Below are 20,411 nucleotides of genomic sequence, written 5' to 3' on the forward strand. Positions count from 1 at the left end.
TTAAATATGTTAATGGCTACACAGTGATGCAAACCACCTAGTCAATATACATATCAAACATACAAGGCATATTGAAAGTTTTTTTAATGTGTTAATTTCTTGATTTTAATATGTCCCGGAAGCACATCTCGCTCTCACTTTTCTCTTAGGGTCTCCACAATTTGTTGTAGAGAACAATACAATTTTATTTAATGTGTTGATTTCTTAATTTTAATAAATATTTAGTTGTTCTTTATACAATTTTTTTTAATAAGAAAAAAAGAGTAGATTGTGCCTGAGTGCTTATGAATTTGTTCAAAAATCAAATAATTCTTCTAGCAAACTTAGAATTAAGGTGGTATGTGCTACAAATTTCATTGGAAATCACTCGATAAATCATGACACTTAATTGACCATATACTATAAATAATAAATATCATTAATATTTTGTGCAGTGCTATTCCCATTCCTTGAGTTTTAATCTCACTCCATACTTTTATGGGATGACCAAATTAACCTATCTTTTTTTTAGTATTTTTCATACATAACATAATTTGATATTTATGAACTTCTTGCCATGTTTGCTTATATGTGTGTGTGTGTGTGTGTGTGTTAATTTTATATTCTATAATTTTTATTTTTAGGAAAAATAATATTTCTATAAAAAATGATTCAGATTCATATATAATATCTAGAATTGGTATCATTATTTTAATATCTCACTTGTTTCTGTTTACAGATTTCAGTTATAAGAAAACATTATAGACCCACCAGCAGAAAAAATCCAAAAATAAATAAATAAGAGGTCTAGAATAATACTGAAATAGTCCTCGTCAAGCAACACGGCAGCCATTGAAGACCCAACAGCCGAGAACGAGAATGACAGGCGTGGAAAATTGACTCTTCTTCGAGGATGCTTGGTGTAAAAAGAGGTGTGGATACTCGTAAAAAAAACACAATAATAATAATAATAACCTTCTGGGAGACCAACTAGTCAAATTTACAGATGAAGCCAGAGTCCCATCTGCATCTCTCAGGACCAAATTTCCTTCTGGGAGAAGCTGCAGAGTTGCATTCTCGCAAACAGGCTTATTTCTGTTCGCCGACCATATTAGATGGCTAAAATACCGACTAACATTCCCAACACTCCAATCTGTCCAGGTTTTGGCTATCCCGACGGCAAAAAAAACCCCATAATAGTCGGTGTAGAATCCACAAGCAAAACACAGAATGATCCGATTGGCACTAGAGATTTGTCCATGATGTAGATACTTGTGCTGTGTTAACATAATTAATTTGTGCTTCCAGGAGGTATGGTAGAGACCACAAGATGATCAAAAGCTGCAGCACAGCCATGATCAAAAGCTGCTAACCAGCATTAGCTAATAATTTACTTTAATACATCATTTTAAAACTACAAACCGTAAATACAATTAACTTTGATATAACAAGATCATTGGAAAAGATTTGTTGACGAAAAGAATGGTCTATCATCCCTACAATTGTTGACCCGTGATAACTACTTTCGTTCCCAGAGTCGTCGGCGTATGGTCCTTGCTCAGTTTCTTAATTAATTTTACCCATGCTTGGTCACGGCCAGCTGTAGTTGGATAATGACCCTGATATTATTTTTATCAACTAGTTTCCAAATTCCAACCAATGAAACCAGATTTTGAACACGACTATTTGGAAGTCTAGCTTTTCCTTTTGAATTTTCATAAGAGAACAGTCCTTTCTTTTCCGTGATTGATTCTTTTCAAAGTGACTTTTTTTTTTAATTTTCTTTTGTGCTATATTATTTAATTATATATAATATTTTTTATAAATTTTTTATAAATTGATTCAATAGAACATATAAAATCAATTTCTATTTATTATAAAAACTTTTAAAAATTATGTTTTAAAAATTGTGTATATTTTCTCGTAAGCATAGTTTAAAATTGAAACAATATGTTCTTATCATGTTATTGTAAAAAAGTTTCATGTCTTTAAAAAAAAATAAAAATAAAAATAGTTCTTGCAATTTATGTAGATAATTATTTCAATTAAAAAAAATATTCTATCATTTTCATTTAGAAATAAAGTTAGTTTGATAATAACATAAAAATAAATATAACTAAATATGAAAGTAAAATATAATCAACCTTAATATAAGTAAAGATGATAATTTCACCTAACCCCAATAAATACAAGTCTAAATAGATGGAATATTTATGGATAATTCTATTATGATCGAAAGATTAATGTCCAGACACAAAACCCAAAAATTTTATATTATTAAGCAATTGTCTATGGCTATGGAGCAACTCATTTTATTATATAGAGAGAAAACATTAATTACAACAATGGAGGAGAAACACCTCTCACTCAACTCCCAACACTTGTTTGTAATTTCCTCACATCTTTGTATTTTTATGGGCTTACTTGTTGTTGATGTTAACATAACTACTTTTGTTGTTTTTGCCTAATTTATTGCATATTTTGCTCTCGTAAACTCCCTCTATTTATAGCTAAAAATGAAGGACAGGCCTTCTCATTTTTAATCAACAATAGTAGCCATCATTAAGCAATGGTTGATTCTTTCCATTTGTATCCACACTCAACAATCTCCTACTTGGAGATAAATGGTATGGCACCATATCTTTCTTTTATCCTTAATGATCTATAGAAGCTTTACACTACTTTAGTTTCTTATCTTTTAGAGCTAACTCTCATTTGATTTTGAGTGGTTTGTCTTCTAATCTCATATTCATATGATACATGTTGCCTGCCAATCTTTTCATTGTGCAAGTGGGCGACAAGTTCCCTTTGCATCTTTAAATAGTGTGCTTATTGCACATCATTGCATTTAAATCCCTTTTATGTAAAGAAATCTATCTTCCAACTAATATCATCGTACTATTCTTTTTTGTACGAAGTCAATTGGCTTTTTAGGCTTTATCTTCCTTAACGGCTTGATAGAATCTATCATTCACAAGAGTTTGACCCATTATCGTAATTTTTCCTCTACAAATGTTACCACCGATCTTGAATGTGATAGTCATTATCTGAGTATTACAATGTGATCAAGAGATTACCACTCATCCAAAAGTATGAGCCTATCATTTACTCTAACCTAGCATTCATATGTTACTACTCTATGAGTCATTCACTCTCCGTCCAAGAATTTAACTAGCTTTCCATTTTAATCATAGGGGAAGCCTGTGAAAATTGATTTTCACTTGTCTTTATACTTTGAGTATTACATTATCATTAAAAGTTTATCACTCTTACAAGAGTCTATTTGTCCAAAAGCCTAGCATACACTCCACTTCTACCTAAATCATTCGCTCTTTATTTAATAGTTTATCTAGCTTTTTAATTTATCATAAAGCAGTATCCATAAAAGTCAATTGACACTTGTTTCCATACTCGTTCTAGCCAATACTCCATCATTGGCTATGTAAACACTATTATTCACATTTGCTCGTATTAAAGGATCACTCAACTAGATGACATGCACACCACTTATAAATAGTGTTCACGTTTTTCTCTAGCATGATATTCCAATTATAAATTTAACTTCATGAAAATGGACGCTTCACTCAACATTATAAGGCTTTCACTCACCTTTCTTTTCATACATAAAATATGGTATAAAAAATGAGACTATCAGTGATCAACATCCTCTCAAGTAAAAACAATTTTGACAACTTGAGAGGTATCTCACCCTTGACTACTTAAACACTCATACAATAGTATCTAACATGAACTCACTTTGGTCTAGTTTTCATTCACTATTGTTGTGCAAGAAACACTTCTTCACTCTTGACTAAAGCTTTGTTATCGTATAACAAACATGTTATTTTCATTATTTCCTTGGAGTTTCTCATACCATCTACCATACATGGCCATATACATTTTCACTAAAAAATGCCTACGTTCTTTTATTATAAAATGGTTGCATCCTTCTGTAGTGTATATACTTTGTAATCAATTGGTTAATTACATGTAACAATGTCTTTATTCATGTAAAGCATATTTATTATTAATAAAGGCTATATTAATATTAATTTTTTATTGCTTGATAAAGGCGTCTACCAAATCTCTCTAATTTTTTATTTTGGTATTTCCAAGCCTCATATACCAAATCAAGGCATCGCCAATCAAGCTTTTATAAAGAAATGGGTTGTTAGTTTTTCATCATGTGTGATTTCAACAATTTTACTATAATATATTCGAAGATGGGTCATTTGGCATTACATGCCATTATTTATCTTGGAAAAATTTTTGCTAAGAACTTTAAACTCGCAAGAACTTTAGTCAATTCAGGAAGAATATTGCCATTGATAGGGATTTCTACAAAGACACATTAAATACTATATAGCCATTGATAAAAAAATATTTTTTTATTTCTCAATAAAAATTGATTTATTCAATATATGATTCTTTAAAATTTAAAGTATTCGATCCTTTCATGTCCTCAAGCTAGGATATTCTGCTATTTAATTAATGTAGTCGCAAATTGCTTAAGGAACTTTATAAATGTGTCTCTTAACACTGTTAGGACTTTGGCCAAATATTGCATTGTTCCACCCATTTTCATTGCTAAAAATTTAGAGTCTTTAGCTTAAAAGTAATAGCTCATAGTTTCTAAGCCCTAATGTTGTGCTTCTCATATTACATTATTTCTTTATTCAATCAAAGGTTGTTTGACATAAATGAACCTATTAGGTTGGTAATCGATATGTGTGATTAACTTGGCATGTAGCTAGCTTAGCTTTCAAAGTATTTCATTTGCTTACTTTAGTTCTCCTATTTCAGCCTGGGCTTTTTGATATTTTTTTGTTATTCTACGCTCTTGCCTTTCTTTTATTTATGTAAATAGTTGAACTTTTCTTGCAATTCCTGAAAGGCTTGCTAGTGCTTTTGTAATTTGGCTAAAATGTTATCTATTTCTTTCTTCACTATGATTAAAGTCCGCTCCTAGTTGGTTAAGTTAGATTCTAATTTTCTTATTTTTATTGCTAATTCCTCTAGCTCAGAGTTCAGGTCTTCATTGTAGGACTTCTGTTGGACTCTAATCTCTTCTTGCATATCTTTTATAGTCTAAATAATTGATTTTTAAGATCCTTCAAATAGTGGAACTTTATAGGTTTTTTTCTCTTATTTTCTACCATATTGGATAATACAAGGTTGCTTTTCCATCTACGTTCTTCGTGATTGTGATTGTACCAGGATACTTCTAAATTTTTTGACTAATTCCATTAAATTCCTTAAAATTCTAAGATTTTCATAGAATTCAGCTGGTCCAATGGTTCGAGTTATGAATTTCTCATAACCTAATTGTTGTAAAACCAAATTAAAGCAATAACTAATGTAACATTAAGCCCCCATCGATGAAACTCAAGTATAATCACCTCAATATACAAGGTAAGATGAGAAATAAGTACATTGTGTCCTCCAATGAAATAGAGATTTTCTCAAGATTGAAAACATCCTCTCAGAAGTATTCTTTCATATCTCTTTTAGTAGGGGTTAAACAAATTTCTCTATTTTAAAATGTAAATGCCTTGGGGTTCTAAATAGTCCATATATATTTCCTTCCACCATGTGGCTCATGTCCCAGACAAATAATAGTTGCAAACAACACCTCAAATAACCTTTTTTTATTTTTCTATAGTGATTCAATGATAAAAAGGTCTTAGCTAAAATTATTATTGTTGGATTAACTTTAAGAGCAATTACACACTTAAAGTTGGTCATACCTTTTTTTTCAATAGGAAAAGAATCAGACCTTAAATGCTCAAAGCTAAAATTCTCAAACAAATCTTATTCTCTTCATAATGTAATCTTTTCTTAAATATAGGCTTTGATGTATTCTAGAACCAACCTTGATTGCAACCCCCACTTAGTCATCTTTTTCAACCATTCTTCAATTGATTTTAGTCAACCAATCATAATTTGATAGAGCTCAATCTCTTGGCTTATAGAAATACTCCAAGTTTAATTTTGAACAATCCAATAAAGAATCGTATTCGTCAATGGTAGGAATCATATCTATAATGTCAAAGGTGAAACACTTGTATTATGGGTCTCAAAACCCTATCACAGCTTAGAAATGTAGGTGTTGCACCCAAATATTGAGCTATATCTCCATATTGATTTTAGAATACATTTTGATCCTGTAAAGACATCATCTCACAATAATCCAATACTCTGGTAACTCGAACTCAAATCTTATTGGTAAGCAGTCCCTCTCTTCACATTAATCTTTTTTAACCCAACACTCATGCTCTCAATAGTAATCATATTATATCCCTTAATTTCTTTTTTTCATTACAGATTTGTAAAGATCTAATAAATTACAATTCAAGATGAATAAGTATGACATGGTATGTTATTTATTAGTGCCCTATCAATGGTTCATTCTAAAAGATGAGATTCGGCTCATAAAGATTCAAACTCATATTGTCTATTCCTAAAGACTTTTCAGGCTCTCAAATTGCCTGAATGGTAGCGGGGTAACCCGACCTCTTCATCTTATGCAACCTAAGAATGGAAATAATTTCACGATACCTCATTCATAGGGTGAGTTCCGATATGAGTTAAAGTTTAAATGAGCATAAGTAGATATAAGTCTCACTCACACTTGAACTCTTTGTCTAATCATATAAGGTGTTGGTCTAGGAATAAGACAACAATAACATTTAAAGGGAACAAATTGGGTGTTTCACTAATTATGTCAAATAATATAAATAAACACGCTAAGAACATATAACATAATAACTAATAATATAATTAAAGTGTTTAAATTAAAGAGATAAGGAAAGAGATATTGCAAATTTGGCAATACTTGATTCAATATTTTAATCAAATTTATCTTGAAATTTGGATTTATTGGATCTTAGTCAAGATTTTGCTATCTTTATTGGTACATTTACTTTGGAGTTTTGATCGGATATATACTCTTTTAGCTACTAGGCTAAATAAATCATTGGTTTCTTTTATATTCATATTTTATTATACTAGTTAAATAATAGGTACTTAAATGGGTAATTAAAACCTGATTGGATTAAGTTCGGGTACCTAAAATTCATATCCACGGGGTAAAGGGTCGGGTTTGAATAATAGTTTGTATTCAAATTTGTTTATGAGTAATACCAAAATCCAGCCCGTGAACACCTTTTATCATCCCTATGTTTCTAAAAAAAAAAACTTAATAAAGCATTGGATCTCATATTAATACTTATATTTTAACATTACAAAATTATATTATATTTTCCTACCAAAGGTACTATTATATTATAATTGTGAGTTCTTTTATCTAAAAAAGTTATTTTTTAAATAAAATTTATATCTAATACAAATACATAAAATGATATGAAAAGAAATATTTGAGGCTCCTTTAAGTTTTAACATAATAATATCATCATTATAGTTTTTAATATTCATTTTATTTTAAAGAATTCATTTTTATTATATGTGAATGTATACGTGAGCAAATTATTAAGGATATATTAGTATTTATATTTAATATTGAAAAATTAAAATAGCTTCTCATCATGTGAGACCTATCTAAAGGAATTCTTTGTTCAAATGAAATCTATATGTAACACAAATACATAGGGTATATAATGTGAATAATTTTGTTTTTGTCAGGGCTCCATTGACTTTTAGCATGATTATATTAGTATTATATTATTTTCAAATTTTTTTTCTTTGAGTTTTGAAGAGCTTTTTCAATATATATGAGAAAAATATTAAAGATAAAGACACAAATAAAAATATTGTCATATCTATTAATTAATATTTTTCTAAATTCTTATGTAATTTTGTTATTTTTGGATTATAATTTTATGTGAGGTGAGCAAAAATTAAAATACAATTATGAATAGAAATTTTATTAATTATTTGATTTAAAGGAATCTTCTTTTAATATTAGTAGCAATTGGAGAAGAAAAAAAAAAGAATAACAAAAATTATGAGTTCTTTTGTTTAAAGGATCTAGAGATAACACAAAACAATAACTAAGAACATAATATATAAAAAACTAAGGTCCGATTTCATAATTTTATAAATTTTGATGTAATTTTATTAGTTTTTATATTTTAACTATGGATTTTTGTAGACATATTTATAAGCAATTTTAAGGTTTTGAACATTAAAATAAAGTACAAATAAGGTGCATAGGTTAAGAGTGAATTTATACATTTATTTTAAATTATTTAAATTTTAAATGATGTATAAATAGGAAGGCATTTATATATAATAGAATTAACCTATTTGGTAGTAATGATATTAACATTTTAATTTCTTTCTTAATTAGACATAGAGTTTAATTTACATATCAGTATTGATATAAATTTTGTATTATCATGTATAAAAAATAAATAAATATTACCTTCTTTTCTTATCAGCCAAATGTAAAATAAGTCTCATATATATTAGGAGTTGGCAGCTCACAATGTGTGGATTCGTAGTACGTGCATGTTTTTGCATTGAAGTTCTTCGAGCATGATATGATCATTTGCGGCATAGCCTGGAGAATTTCAACCCAAACCGAAGGGAAGCGTGTTAGTGAGCTGAGTTTTGGGCCTTCTGTCGCACATGAGCAAGATCAGGATTGAGAGTTCCACACGTTCTTACATTACGTGGCACAGAGGCTGAGTTCGAACGATCTTGCCCCAACAGTCAAGGTGGCGACTTCCTAGAATCTAGACGGTGATCACAGATAAAGTAGTGACTGAGGATCTAAGGAAAGAGGTCTCGAAATGAAATGATGCTCTCTTCGGCAGAAATCAAAGGCCTGAGAAGTGATTTATTCCACTTGCATCTAAGCAGTTGGTATATCGACAGGAAAAGGGACCAGCTATTGCTTGACATAAGCTCAACTATTCCCAAATATCTAAATCCTTGTGTCCTGCAGCCACCAGCAGTCTGTAATAATTTCCTCGATGAATGGCCTACTTGTGTATCCACTTTGGGTGGCCTTCGATTGTGGGCATGCCCCACTACACCTCACCATTACCAAAACTATCAATTACAAGAAGATTCTACTTTCCAGAGAACTTCCCTCATCAAGGCTTGGATTTCAATGGCTGTCCATGCGCCAACATAATTATTCTGTACTACGCAGAGGCCACTTACCAGGTGAGGTTCATAATGTACTTGGTTTGCTCTTGCCCATTCACTTTTGAATAGAAGATGAGCGGAGTGGATCATCACGTCATTCTTTATTTGATATCAAGGACATGATAGTGTTCTGCTTGTATTCTGTAGTGGTACGGGAATCTAATAGAGCATTCTTGGTGAATTTATTTAAAAGGAGAAAAGTTGGCTGGGCCATTCTTCCATCACCCACAGAAACCACCACCAGTTTGGTCCCTAGAAAACCCCCGCATGCAGAAATTATCTCCTTGCCTTTCTTTGGAATCTTCATAAAGCAACTCTGGTGAGTTAAAATACGAGATGCCTTCTTCTTTGAACTTTTGGAAGAACAGAAATGCTGATCAAACCCTTTTTGACCATCTAGACTTGATAGATCATAGATGCTTGTTTCCCTTGCATGTGATTTTAAACAAATGGAATCTGCAATCTTGACTCCCGAGTCTAATATTCTTTGTGGATGTAACAAGGAATATTGATGACGTTTCTTTGAATTCCCTTTGCAGTTTTGAAAAGAAAATAAGGCACATTACATACTTTCTCCTGTTCGTTGTCCTAGAAACCTCTCAGCTTGAATATTAATCAATGAACACTTCAGTTCATCAAATACTAACCAACTGGAGAACGATTTGAGCCGAGATTCCTATGATTTTGGCCAAAGATTTTACAGTATCATCTTACGGGGAAGGATTACAACCTTTGTTCTATGTAGAACAATGTTGTCACAGATCCAGAAACCAACTGCATCTGTCTCAGGCATGTTTTATGCGCAGAGTTAATTGGCAAGAAATGATATGCAGCAGCTTCATTTGTTCTCATGACACGCTCATTAGAGTTTAACACAAGTGTATCTAATAATTTCAATTTTGTTCTGACTGATGTTTCTTGTATAAAAAGTAACGGGCCAACAATATTTATAAGTTCTTCCAAAAGAAACGAGATATAGCATTTCTGTAAATTTTCTCTCTTTATCATCTAAAATTTCAATGAAAGAATTCGTAAATATTGCGGAACATCTATAAGCAGGGTAGACAATGAAAAGTTTGGACTTTAATCACTATAAAACAGACACTGATATGGACACAGGCACTGACACTTCGCTGACAAAACTTGGATCCCTATTTGCAGCTGAGTTTCCAGCGAATGCATATCCGGCACCTAATCCGCCAAACTGCAATGGATAATTCCCACACCTCTGAAACACTCTGGCAAGTGATGCTGCCTTCCTTCTTGCCCGCTTTGTGCCTGTGAACAGCAGACTCTGAAGCAAACCCGCCAATGCCGGTGCCTTGAGCACTTTCTCAGTTGCATCTGTCCCGCCACTCCGGCATAACTCAAGCAGTGCAGCAACAGCATTTTCTTTTCCTCTTGGTGTTCCACAACGCATCATTCCTATTAGCCCTGCCACGGCCATTTCCTCTTCCCCCACTGCTTTAGCCCCAATTGGTTGCCTCACAATCAAAGCCAATGCACCGGCTGCTTCCTCTGCAACCCCTTCCTTTCCCAAAGCCCCGACTAGTGCTGCAATTGCACCTGCTTCTATCATTCTCACACAATTTTCTGTATGAGTTGACAGATTAAATAAAGCTGTGACGGCGTCCTTCTTCCCACGTGGTGTCCCTTTTCTCAATAGGCCAGCTAAGGCTTCAACTGCCCCTTCCTCATCTGCTATTCTCTTCTTGTAGTCATGAACAGCTGACAGGCTAAACAATGCCGCTGCTGCATTTTCCCTTGCCTCTGTTGTGAGTCCAAACCTCAATACTTCAACAATCGAACCCAGACAACCTTTTTCATCCATAATTCGGCTTTTATTCTTTTCATAAATGGATAAATTAAGAATTGCTGTTACAGAATTCTCTTGTGCAACAGAGTTTGTAGAAGACAGCAGTTCACAAAGGTAGGGAATCGCACCAGCTTCTGCAATGAAAGCACGGTTTTCTCTTCCAGTTTTTGCTAACAAACGTATCCCACGAGCAGCCACAGTCTTTGCACCTTGCGAACCATTTGCCAGCTGATGAATTAGAAGCGTTGCTGTAGCTCTGTTGGCTTCAATTGCAGCTTTGGAAGGCATAGTCGCTGCAAAAGCCTCCACAGATGAATCTGTATTCTCTGGAGGGTCATAATGGATTCCATGAGCAGTACACCATTGCACGATCAGATTCCTCAAAGCCCGATTTGGAACAAGGCGAGTGTTCATGAGTATCTGCCCCGTCTTGGGGCAAGTACAGTGCCCTTCGTCCATCCACCTAGAGATTGAACTCCGATCATAAGTCTGCCCAGTTGAAATTATCACCGGATCTCGCATCAAATCCAACGATATCGGACAGAAAAAATCCTTGGGTATTGTAATAAAAGTTTCTGCAATCTCTTGAGCAATCAACCCTTTTCTCCGCCTCTTCTGATTCCCAATTTGCAACTCCACCTCGTTTTCCCCAAACCCGTAAAGCAAAAACCTACAATACCGAGCAATTGCGACAAACCCATTAAGCACTGAAGTTGTGGGCTCAATATCTCCCTCGTGACTAACAATTTGCTCCTCCAAGAACTCAATTTCTGTTATACAACTCTTGGCATCTTTAATCCCCAAACCCTCCACAAAAAACAACCTCAACTCCGCCAGACCAGGAATCCTTCCATTCTCAAACTCATCAAGAAACGAAAACAACCTGACTCTCAAAGCCTCCTCATCCTTATCAATCAATAACCTCGTTCTCCTTGATTGTGTTTGCATAAGATCAATCTGTTCCCTAACATCCTCACTCAGTTCAACATCATCCAATGGAAAAACATCCAAAAGGGTAGATATTTCCTGATTCAAATCATGAAAATGCCCTGAAATCGAATGGTTTTGAAGCAACAACCATAATTTGCTGGATCGCACACAATAATCAAGCAATATTTTTGAGCGGTACAGCAACAAATAAAGCTCTTTAAAACAAGCAAATGTGGGAGAAGATAAAGCAGAACCAACCCCAGAGTCCCTCAGATACTCCAATAAAACAACAAAGATTTCAATTTTACGAATTAAAGAACGAGAATTCTTTCTTTGAAAGAAGAGTGACTTCCCTGAGAAAGAAGACACCAGCTCTGTTGACAATGATACAAGAGTCTGTACAAGTCCCACGTCGGTAAAATCAACCGGTGCCAGGAAAACCTCTAAAGACGGCGATCGTCGCCGCCTTAGAGAAGAAAATATAGCGGCAGTAGCCATAAAAAACTACCAACCTCTAAGGAAACTTTTTCAACAAGAATGGAAGATCTTTATTTCTTTAATTTGAGAGAAAGAAGAGATTTTGAAGTAGCACAAACCTTTGGTTTCTTTATCCTTATAAACAATCAAGATCTCTGCAACCACAAAATCTCCACAATTTCCTGGCTCATAAAACGAGAAGAAGAGCAAATTGAAAAATGGGTTTCAGTTGTTTATTATGGTTTGTTTGAATGTTGAAAGTTAAAAGAGAGAAGAAGATTTGGTCTTTACAAAGAGGGCGGATTTTCAAGAGAAAGATTGATGATTCCGCGTTAAGATAGAGAGACATGGGAAAGAGGACTGAGCTACCTATGACGTTTGTTTCTTTTCTTTTTTTATTTATTTTTTGAGAATTAAAGAAATTCAATGCAGTTTTGGTGAAAAATGACTTGTATTGCTTTGACGGATAAGTGTCCCGGTTCCTGTGCTTCCCATTTATTTCCACCTCCTTCCACTACTACTATGACTGGATACAGAGAGAGAGAGAGAGAGAGAGAGAGAGAGAGAGAGATTATGATGATACTAACAACTCATTGTATCTACAGTCTCTGTCACTCAAATGAACACCATTTTCAGCTTAATCTGCACTGTTAACTAATATACTATTAACAGTGAAGCATCTGTAGCTTTTTTTTTCAATTTTCAAACTTTTCTTCGGTGATTTTGGGTGTTTTGGGTTGTTGAAAGGTTTATTTTGGTTTTTTAAGGTGATTATCTTATTTATTTTTGGTGAAAATGACCTGAAAATAGTATTACAAGTTAAAAACTCTTCTCTTGATTTTTCGGCCACTGTAACGGTGGCTGGATTTTTATTTTTTAGCACCAGCAAACAATAGGTCGCTTGCATCTACTCTTATACCTATTTTACTATAATATATTTTTTTGCTCTTCTAAAACAACAATGGCATAGGGGTAATTGAGTTATTTTACAAGTCTCATGAGTCCTTAAGACTGATTGGGAATGGATGTTTCTCTTTTGAATTTTTAAGCACAATAAATAACTCTTGAAGTTTTTAAAGTTGACATATAACAGACTTTTTTGTCTTTTTAATTTTTAAAATATAATAAAACAATAATAGTCTTTTCACCTTATATTATGTTATTATCAAGTAGAGCTGCCAATTTAATTTTTTCATAAACATTAAATATTATTTCAATAAAAATAGTTGTTAACACGTATTATTGCGTGCGAGGCACGCAAGCAGCTCCTCTTAGCGACCAAAAATTCTCTTTCATTATATTGTTTGATTCTCCACCGTATCCTTTTCTTGTTGAGATGGCTTGTGTAGAAGTAGTGGTTTGGTTTCTTTAGCGTTTTTCTCTCTACTCTCTTTTTTTCTTTGAATTTCATATTGATACTCTTTGTTATTAATATTTTAATTAACTCCTTATTCTTTTAATTTTAAAATTTTTTTCTCGAACCTTTTTATAAAAAATTTATTTATTTTTAATTTCATCCTTTAATCCTAATTTTTCAATATATTTTTTTTATTTCACCCTTATTCTTTTTATTTCTAATTTTTTCCATGGCCTTTTGTAAAAAAAAAAATTATTTGTTTTCAAACTCATCCTTCGATCTAAATTTATGCTATATTATTTTTTTCAATTTGATTCTTATTATTTTTATTTTTTTATCTTTTGTTAAAGTTATTTTTATTTTTATTTTCACCATTCAATCAAAAAAATATAGTTGCCATCTAATTTATTTTTTATTTCAATTTTTTATCCTCATCCTTTGAATAGCTAATTTTTATATAATTAATTTTTTTATCAATTTCATTCTTTAAAGTTTGACTTGTTGGGGATTGAACTTCGTGGTTTTTCCATGTATAGCGTTCATGTTCTAGTAACCCAGATCATAGGTTTGACAAGTTAACACATATTAAAATCTTTTCTTATTTATTCTTATTTATTTCATTTTCTAATTTCATCATTCGATATTAGCTTTGCATTTTTCTTTAATTTCTTTTCTATTGGGTTATCCCGATCTCATGACCTGGACCTCGGGATGGCTCATCCTTTATTACCCAAGTCACATGTATATCATGCTAACTCAGATTGACTCGGACCAGGTTTTTTTTTATTATTCAATTTCATCTTTCTATATTTAATTAACTGAAAATTAAACTATATCATTTTCCCCTGTCTTTTAATTTTAGTTTTTTTTATTGTTGTTTTTTTAAAAAACCAACTTACTTAACCGATTAGGGCTATAATCAAAGTCGTAATTTTTTTTTTAAAAAAAATATGCTTATTTCACTTGAACATATTGTTTTTATTAATGTGGGATCCATCTAGTTTTTTATGTAAGAGAAAGACCCACTTTTGTAAAAATATTTTTTAGTCTCTCTTTTATTTTTTCTTCAAGGAAAGAAATGAGGCATACGTGACTCCTTTCATTATAAAGAAAGCAAACAAACACCATTCATGTCTAAGAAAAAGAAAATAAATAGTAGATTGAAGAAGAACAATAAGGCAGCACAGAAAAGGGAGGGAAGGGGGGGATTGAGGAGTTTTATCACTTTTGCTTTGCCTCTCTCTTTTTTTTTTTTTTTCTTTTTTTGGTGACTTGAAAATAAAATTAAAGAAAAAGGTTGAAGCAGCATTACATAGGATTGTGGTTCGAGGGTTGACGAAATAAAGGCATGCAATTAAGGGTGGCCCACGCGAGTCCTTTTTGCGCGTGGAAGTTAATATAGTCCTTGAAAATCGGCAATTGTTTTATTATTTTATTTTATTTTATTTTACCTACTTTTGACAATAAAATGTAGACAAGACAAGTTGACTCTAAAAGCGAAAAACACAAAAACAAAGAAAGCACACACGAACTCCGATGATGCTCCAAAAAGAAAGGAAAGGAAACTTTATTTTATTTTTAGGCAACAACCTGTGCGGAGATACAGTTGCGGTTCCACCCCCCACCATGTTAACCATGGATGGTTACAGTACTGCAATAGCTTCTTTGTTTTTATATTTTAAAAGAGTTTTTTAAAAATATTTTATTTTTTAAAATTAATATTTTTTATATTTTTAAATTTTTTTAATATACTGATATCAAAAATAATTTTTTAAAAATATATATTATTTTAATATATTTTCAAGTAAGAAATATTTTGAAAAATAACAACTATCACATTCTCAAATATCCTCATAGTACGTTGAAACACTAAAGTGTAGAATGTATTTATTATAAATCTACTCATATTTAAATTGTGTTTTTAGTCCCTCTATTATATACATAAAATATTATTAAACAATTTTAGTGTAAACATGTTTTTCATTATAAAGACTAGAGTTATGTTTAATATGATTTTTATAAATTATTTTAAGTTTTCTTTTAATTTTTAATTTAAATAAATCTCATAGGTATGTTTTATTAAAAATAATTCTTAGCTTATATATATTTGTCAAAATTTTGATTTGATCAAAACTTAAAATTCTTAACTTTTGACTTGTACATTCTAACTTATATTACATTTTAAAAAAAAACCTTAGAGTCATTCTTATTAGCATGTTCCTAACTTAAAATTGTTTTAACTTATTTTATAATAAATTACTCATAAAAATTAATTTTGGATTACGCTTCAAGGTTAAAAGCCGTATCAAATTGACTCTAACTTGTACTTTTAAAAAAAATATAAGAACCAAAATAATTTATAAGAAAAATATATTTGTAAATAAAAAACTATACAAACTAAAAATAGTTTTTAGAACATTATAGGATTTAAAATGAAAATTCCATTATATTACTAAAAAATTTTACACCTAAACAAAGGAATATGATGGACCAAAAAGCCTAGGCTTAAAAAAAAGGAGATTGAACAATGCTTTCTAATTAAGTTGTTGGGCCAAAGGTATAATATCCAAGACCGAACAACTATTATCTTGTCAATTGATTAGGCCTTTAGCTCAACCATCCCAAAAGAAAATAGAAGAAGATCAAAAAGTAGCCTGGTTGTTCGGCCCAAAAGAAGCCCGAAGACAACAAAGAGAGCATCTCGCAATCAATAAAAAGAAGGTCGACTCACAAAACGAGAGAAAAAAGAGAGAGAAAAAAAACAAAAAGGCCAAGTCACTAGAGCACCACCATGGCTTCAATAATGACACGCATCACATCGTAAGGAAGACTAATTCAATGAAACCAAGAAAGACCACGATCAAAGTTAGGACAAAGTCTCATGCATTGTCGTGAGGTGGCAAGGCTATTCGGATGCTAGCGCGTGTAATACACGCAACAACCAACTTTTTTTACCTTTTCCAGATCATTCTCTAGTCCTTCAACAACTCTCCAGTTCAGTCCCAAGATTTGTGTGACCAAACAAAATGCAAGGGACAAAGAGGAAGAAAAGGAAAAGGATGAAAACAATATTATCTCTCAACACGCAAACATGTAGCCCATACTTGATTATCCATTGTAGAATTTCTAAGTGCACACCTTGTCAGTATGGTACCTTCTAGTGTTATGCAGTGAACACTTGGAAAACTCTAATTTTCTAAAGAAATAGGACAAAATAACATATAGGAAATTAGACATGAGAATAGTCATACTGCAGCCCTATAAAAGAGTTGTTTCTACCACAAAGAATGCTCTCAAATTGGTTGCTCAAGGCATGAATTCCAAAAATCTAACAGTAGAGCATTAATGTGTCCTAGGCACAAGAGTGGTTATCGTCATTGATCCCTCTTTGAATGTCTCTCGTGTACTCCTCATAAAAAAAATACCCCAACACGCTAAACAAGTTCAGTAATGATACGAGCTTATAAAAAGGAATATTGCCCTTACCTAGTAAGACTTCCTACTTTGCAATTGAATATTGCACACTTGTCTCTCCGATCTAGTGTCCATGAAGTTGACTTGGTTTTCTTTTCAATTCACTTGCTTTTATTTTGATCCTTAGTTTTTCATTCTTTTTTAATTTGATTCTTATTTTTGGAGTCTATTGTCTTTGACTTTTCTTTTCCTTGTTTGAGGATGTGCAAGATCTAAGCATGGGAGAATTCGATACACTTATATTATTCTATATTTTTAGTACATTACTCTAAGTCTTTTATGCATGTTTTATATCTTATAGTAGTTTACTTAACTTATTTTGTGCTTATTAGTGCTATGGAGACACAAAGTGTAAAAATGAGTTATACAAAGAATTTGTAGCACAATCTGAAGTAAAGGACTAAAAAAAGCATATTATGGCGAATCATTAGAGCTAAGAAGTGCAAATCCTAATTAAATTAAGAACCCAACTCGAACAAAGAATCCTTATGAGATTATAATTGATCAAAGCATAAATCAAGTGTATGAAGGTGTCTAGAAGCTCAAGTGAAGATGTGACAGAACATTGGATTAAAATTTACAAACTTGTCAAACTTACATTCATGTACTCTTTAGACCATATTCATAATTACATGTGGAATCTTGTTGCAATTCTAATTGGGCTGAAAACTAAATATCTCAAACTTTCCATCCATATATTGTAAACCAAGTACCCGTCCAGACAAGAGAGATAGACATTGTTGAAGTCATGTTTGATATCTGCTAACAAATGAGTGCATCTCATCTTTCCATGTTAAGATGATGGTATGGTAGCTCATTAATGATGTGAAAAAGGGTCTCACTTGATTAGGAAGACTCTTTAAGAAGGTTAAGCTAATGCACAAGTCATTAAGATAAATTAATATTGGGAAAACTTAAAGTAATCTGATTAGAAATTATTTATTAACTAGGAAAACTTCTCCACATTCTCAATTCCCTATAACCGACCCTACCTCTAAAAAAAATGATCGATTTTAGAATATAAAATAAGAGAGGTAGGGATTCTATTGTTGCCAAAAAAAATTCTTTTTATTTTTTTTTATTAAACTTGCAACACTTGTGATTTTTATGCTAGCTTAGATTTCAATTTTAAAAGGTTAGTACTCTTGTATTTTAAATTATCATGAAGCTTTGTGTTTGAAATTATTCTAAATCTAATTGTGATACATAAATTATTTTATGTTTTTTATTATTAAAATTGATGTTGATGACCAAATTTTTTAGTGTAAAAATTTACACGACTTCAACACTCGTTAAACGCTACTTTATCTCACTGATTCATAATGAGGTGTAACTGCAAACAACTTATATTACAGGTTACCTACATACACGATAAAGATAATTATTTTCCATGATAATTCTCGCATGGTTTGTCTACAACTCCACTCTTTACAAAGCAATATCATACGATCAAGATATATAAATATCTCGGATCACTAGATAATAATATGCAATAATTAAATCATGATATAATACTATGCATAACAATCACAACATTAACTCTTTTATGCTCCTTTATATTATTTTATTTGTACTGATTACTAACAATTATTTTATTTCTACTGATGACTAAGTTAAACTTTGGAAAACATAAGAAACATTATATAATTGTTGAGCAAGAGTTCCTAAACCAAGTGTCCATGAAAAAACAAATCTTCAAAAACCCATCAAACCGGTCATGGAAAGGCTCACAGTTCAATATGAAGTTATCTATAATTCATGAATATAATGAAACATATCCTTCCATTATATAATAATTTTTGTTACATTATATAATTCCTTATCTTATATCATATAAATATACCATAAATAAATTTGAATAAAATAGTACTTGTAAGGAAAAGTATAAGTTAAAATGCATAGGTACAAAGTTAAAGACTTTAAATTTATTTTTTATTTTTTTTTGGCTCTATCCACCGGCTGGTCTGGGCAGCTTTGTACTTAACGTCTATTTCAGGCAGGCATTGCCGAGAAATTACTATGCCTACCATTAAAATAGAAGGTTGTATTTTTCAAACAAAAAAATTTATATTATCGTATAGTACAAAAGAGAAGTCATCAAAATCCTAAGGTTTCAATTATTTAAGTATCCTTTTAAAGTTTCAATTATTTATTAATATTCTTATTCAAGTTACCTAAAGTAAGATATGTTTTATTTTATTAAAAATTTGAAATTTAATAAATAGAATCATTTTAAAATAATTCGATAACATCATAACATTTAGATACAAAAATATTTTCAAAAAGTTAATTATTTTACCTGATGCAAACAGAGTTGAACTCTAGAATAAAAAACTGCAATTTTAGCTAAGGATCCTAATCTTATCATACGTATATATGTGAGGTGGGATAGCGAACTAGGTACAAGAGTGATTAGGCTGTGTTTGGCACTGTTATTGAAAAATATTTTTGAAAAATTTTGAATTTTTTTTAAAATTAATATATTTTTTATATTTTTAGATTATTTTAATGTGTTAATATTAAAAATAATTTTTAAAAAATAAAAAAAATTATTTTAATATATTTTAAAATAAAAAAATATTTTAAAAAACAATTATTGCCTCCTTATTTATCATTTCTTTCTTTCTTTCTTTCTTTCTTTTTTTTTCCGTGAAACACGGGATATTCTGAGCTAGTTATTGCGCACCAGACTAAATTCCGCGGCCAGAAACTAGCCCTTACCCAGATCTTAGCCTATAGCTCGTGGCCTCAAGAGATTTATTTGTAGGGGAAACAGGACCATTCAGAAGTAGCTGTCTAGATAGAAATAGTTTACAGTAATAAGTTATGCTATGACTTGAATAAAAAAATTAACGTAAAAAAATATATTTAGATTATAAGGAATTATTTGTTATTTTTATTAAATTTAATATAGTAGATTAATTTTGAAATTTTTAGATTTGACTTCTTAGTCTAAATTTAAAATTAAATCAATTAGGAGTTGTCATGACATGAACCAGTTAATTCGACGAGTCCTAAAATAACTCAGATGACGGATAAAAAACGTGGTTTGACTTTTTTTTTTGGAAAAATAACCTTTTTTATAATATTGAAATAACTAAATATTGGATTGACTCAAGCTTCACAGATTAATCCGTCAAATTTGTGATCTGAGTTATAGACTCCACTAGGTTTAAAAACTATTTTTTACTTAATTAAACGATAATAAAAATAAATATTCGTAAAATTAACCACAAATCAAATGTCGGGAAATTTATTTAAAAT

At 31.3% G+C, this 20,411-nt stretch overlaps 1 protein-coding gene across 1 annotated transcript; it reads right to left on the bottom strand.

The window, feature by feature from the left end:
- Positions 1-10,074: 10,074 nt before the first annotated feature.
- Positions 10,075-12,838, bottom strand: LOC133699628 (U-box domain-containing protein 17-like). The gene has a single exon (XM_062122960.1). It carries the CDS (start codon positions 12,335-12,337, stop codon positions 10,184-10,186), a length of 2,154 nt encoding a protein of 717 aa, XP_061978944.1. The 5' UTR covers positions 12,338-12,838; the 3' UTR covers positions 10,075-10,183.
- Between the last annotated feature and the right edge of the window lie 7,573 nt (positions 12,839-20,411).

Source organism: Populus nigra, chromosome 7, assembly GCF_951802175.1.
Source record: "Populus nigra chromosome 7, ddPopNigr1.1, whole genome shotgun sequence".
NCBI classification, from domain to species: Eukaryota; Viridiplantae; Streptophyta; class Magnoliopsida; order Malpighiales; family Salicaceae; genus Populus; species Populus nigra.

Excerpts from the sequence above, each read along its gene's own strand:
- LOC133699628 (XM_062122960.1), bottom strand. The coding sequence starts at position 12,337 with ATGGCTACTGCCGCTATATTTTCTTCTCTAAGGCGGCGACGATCGCCG.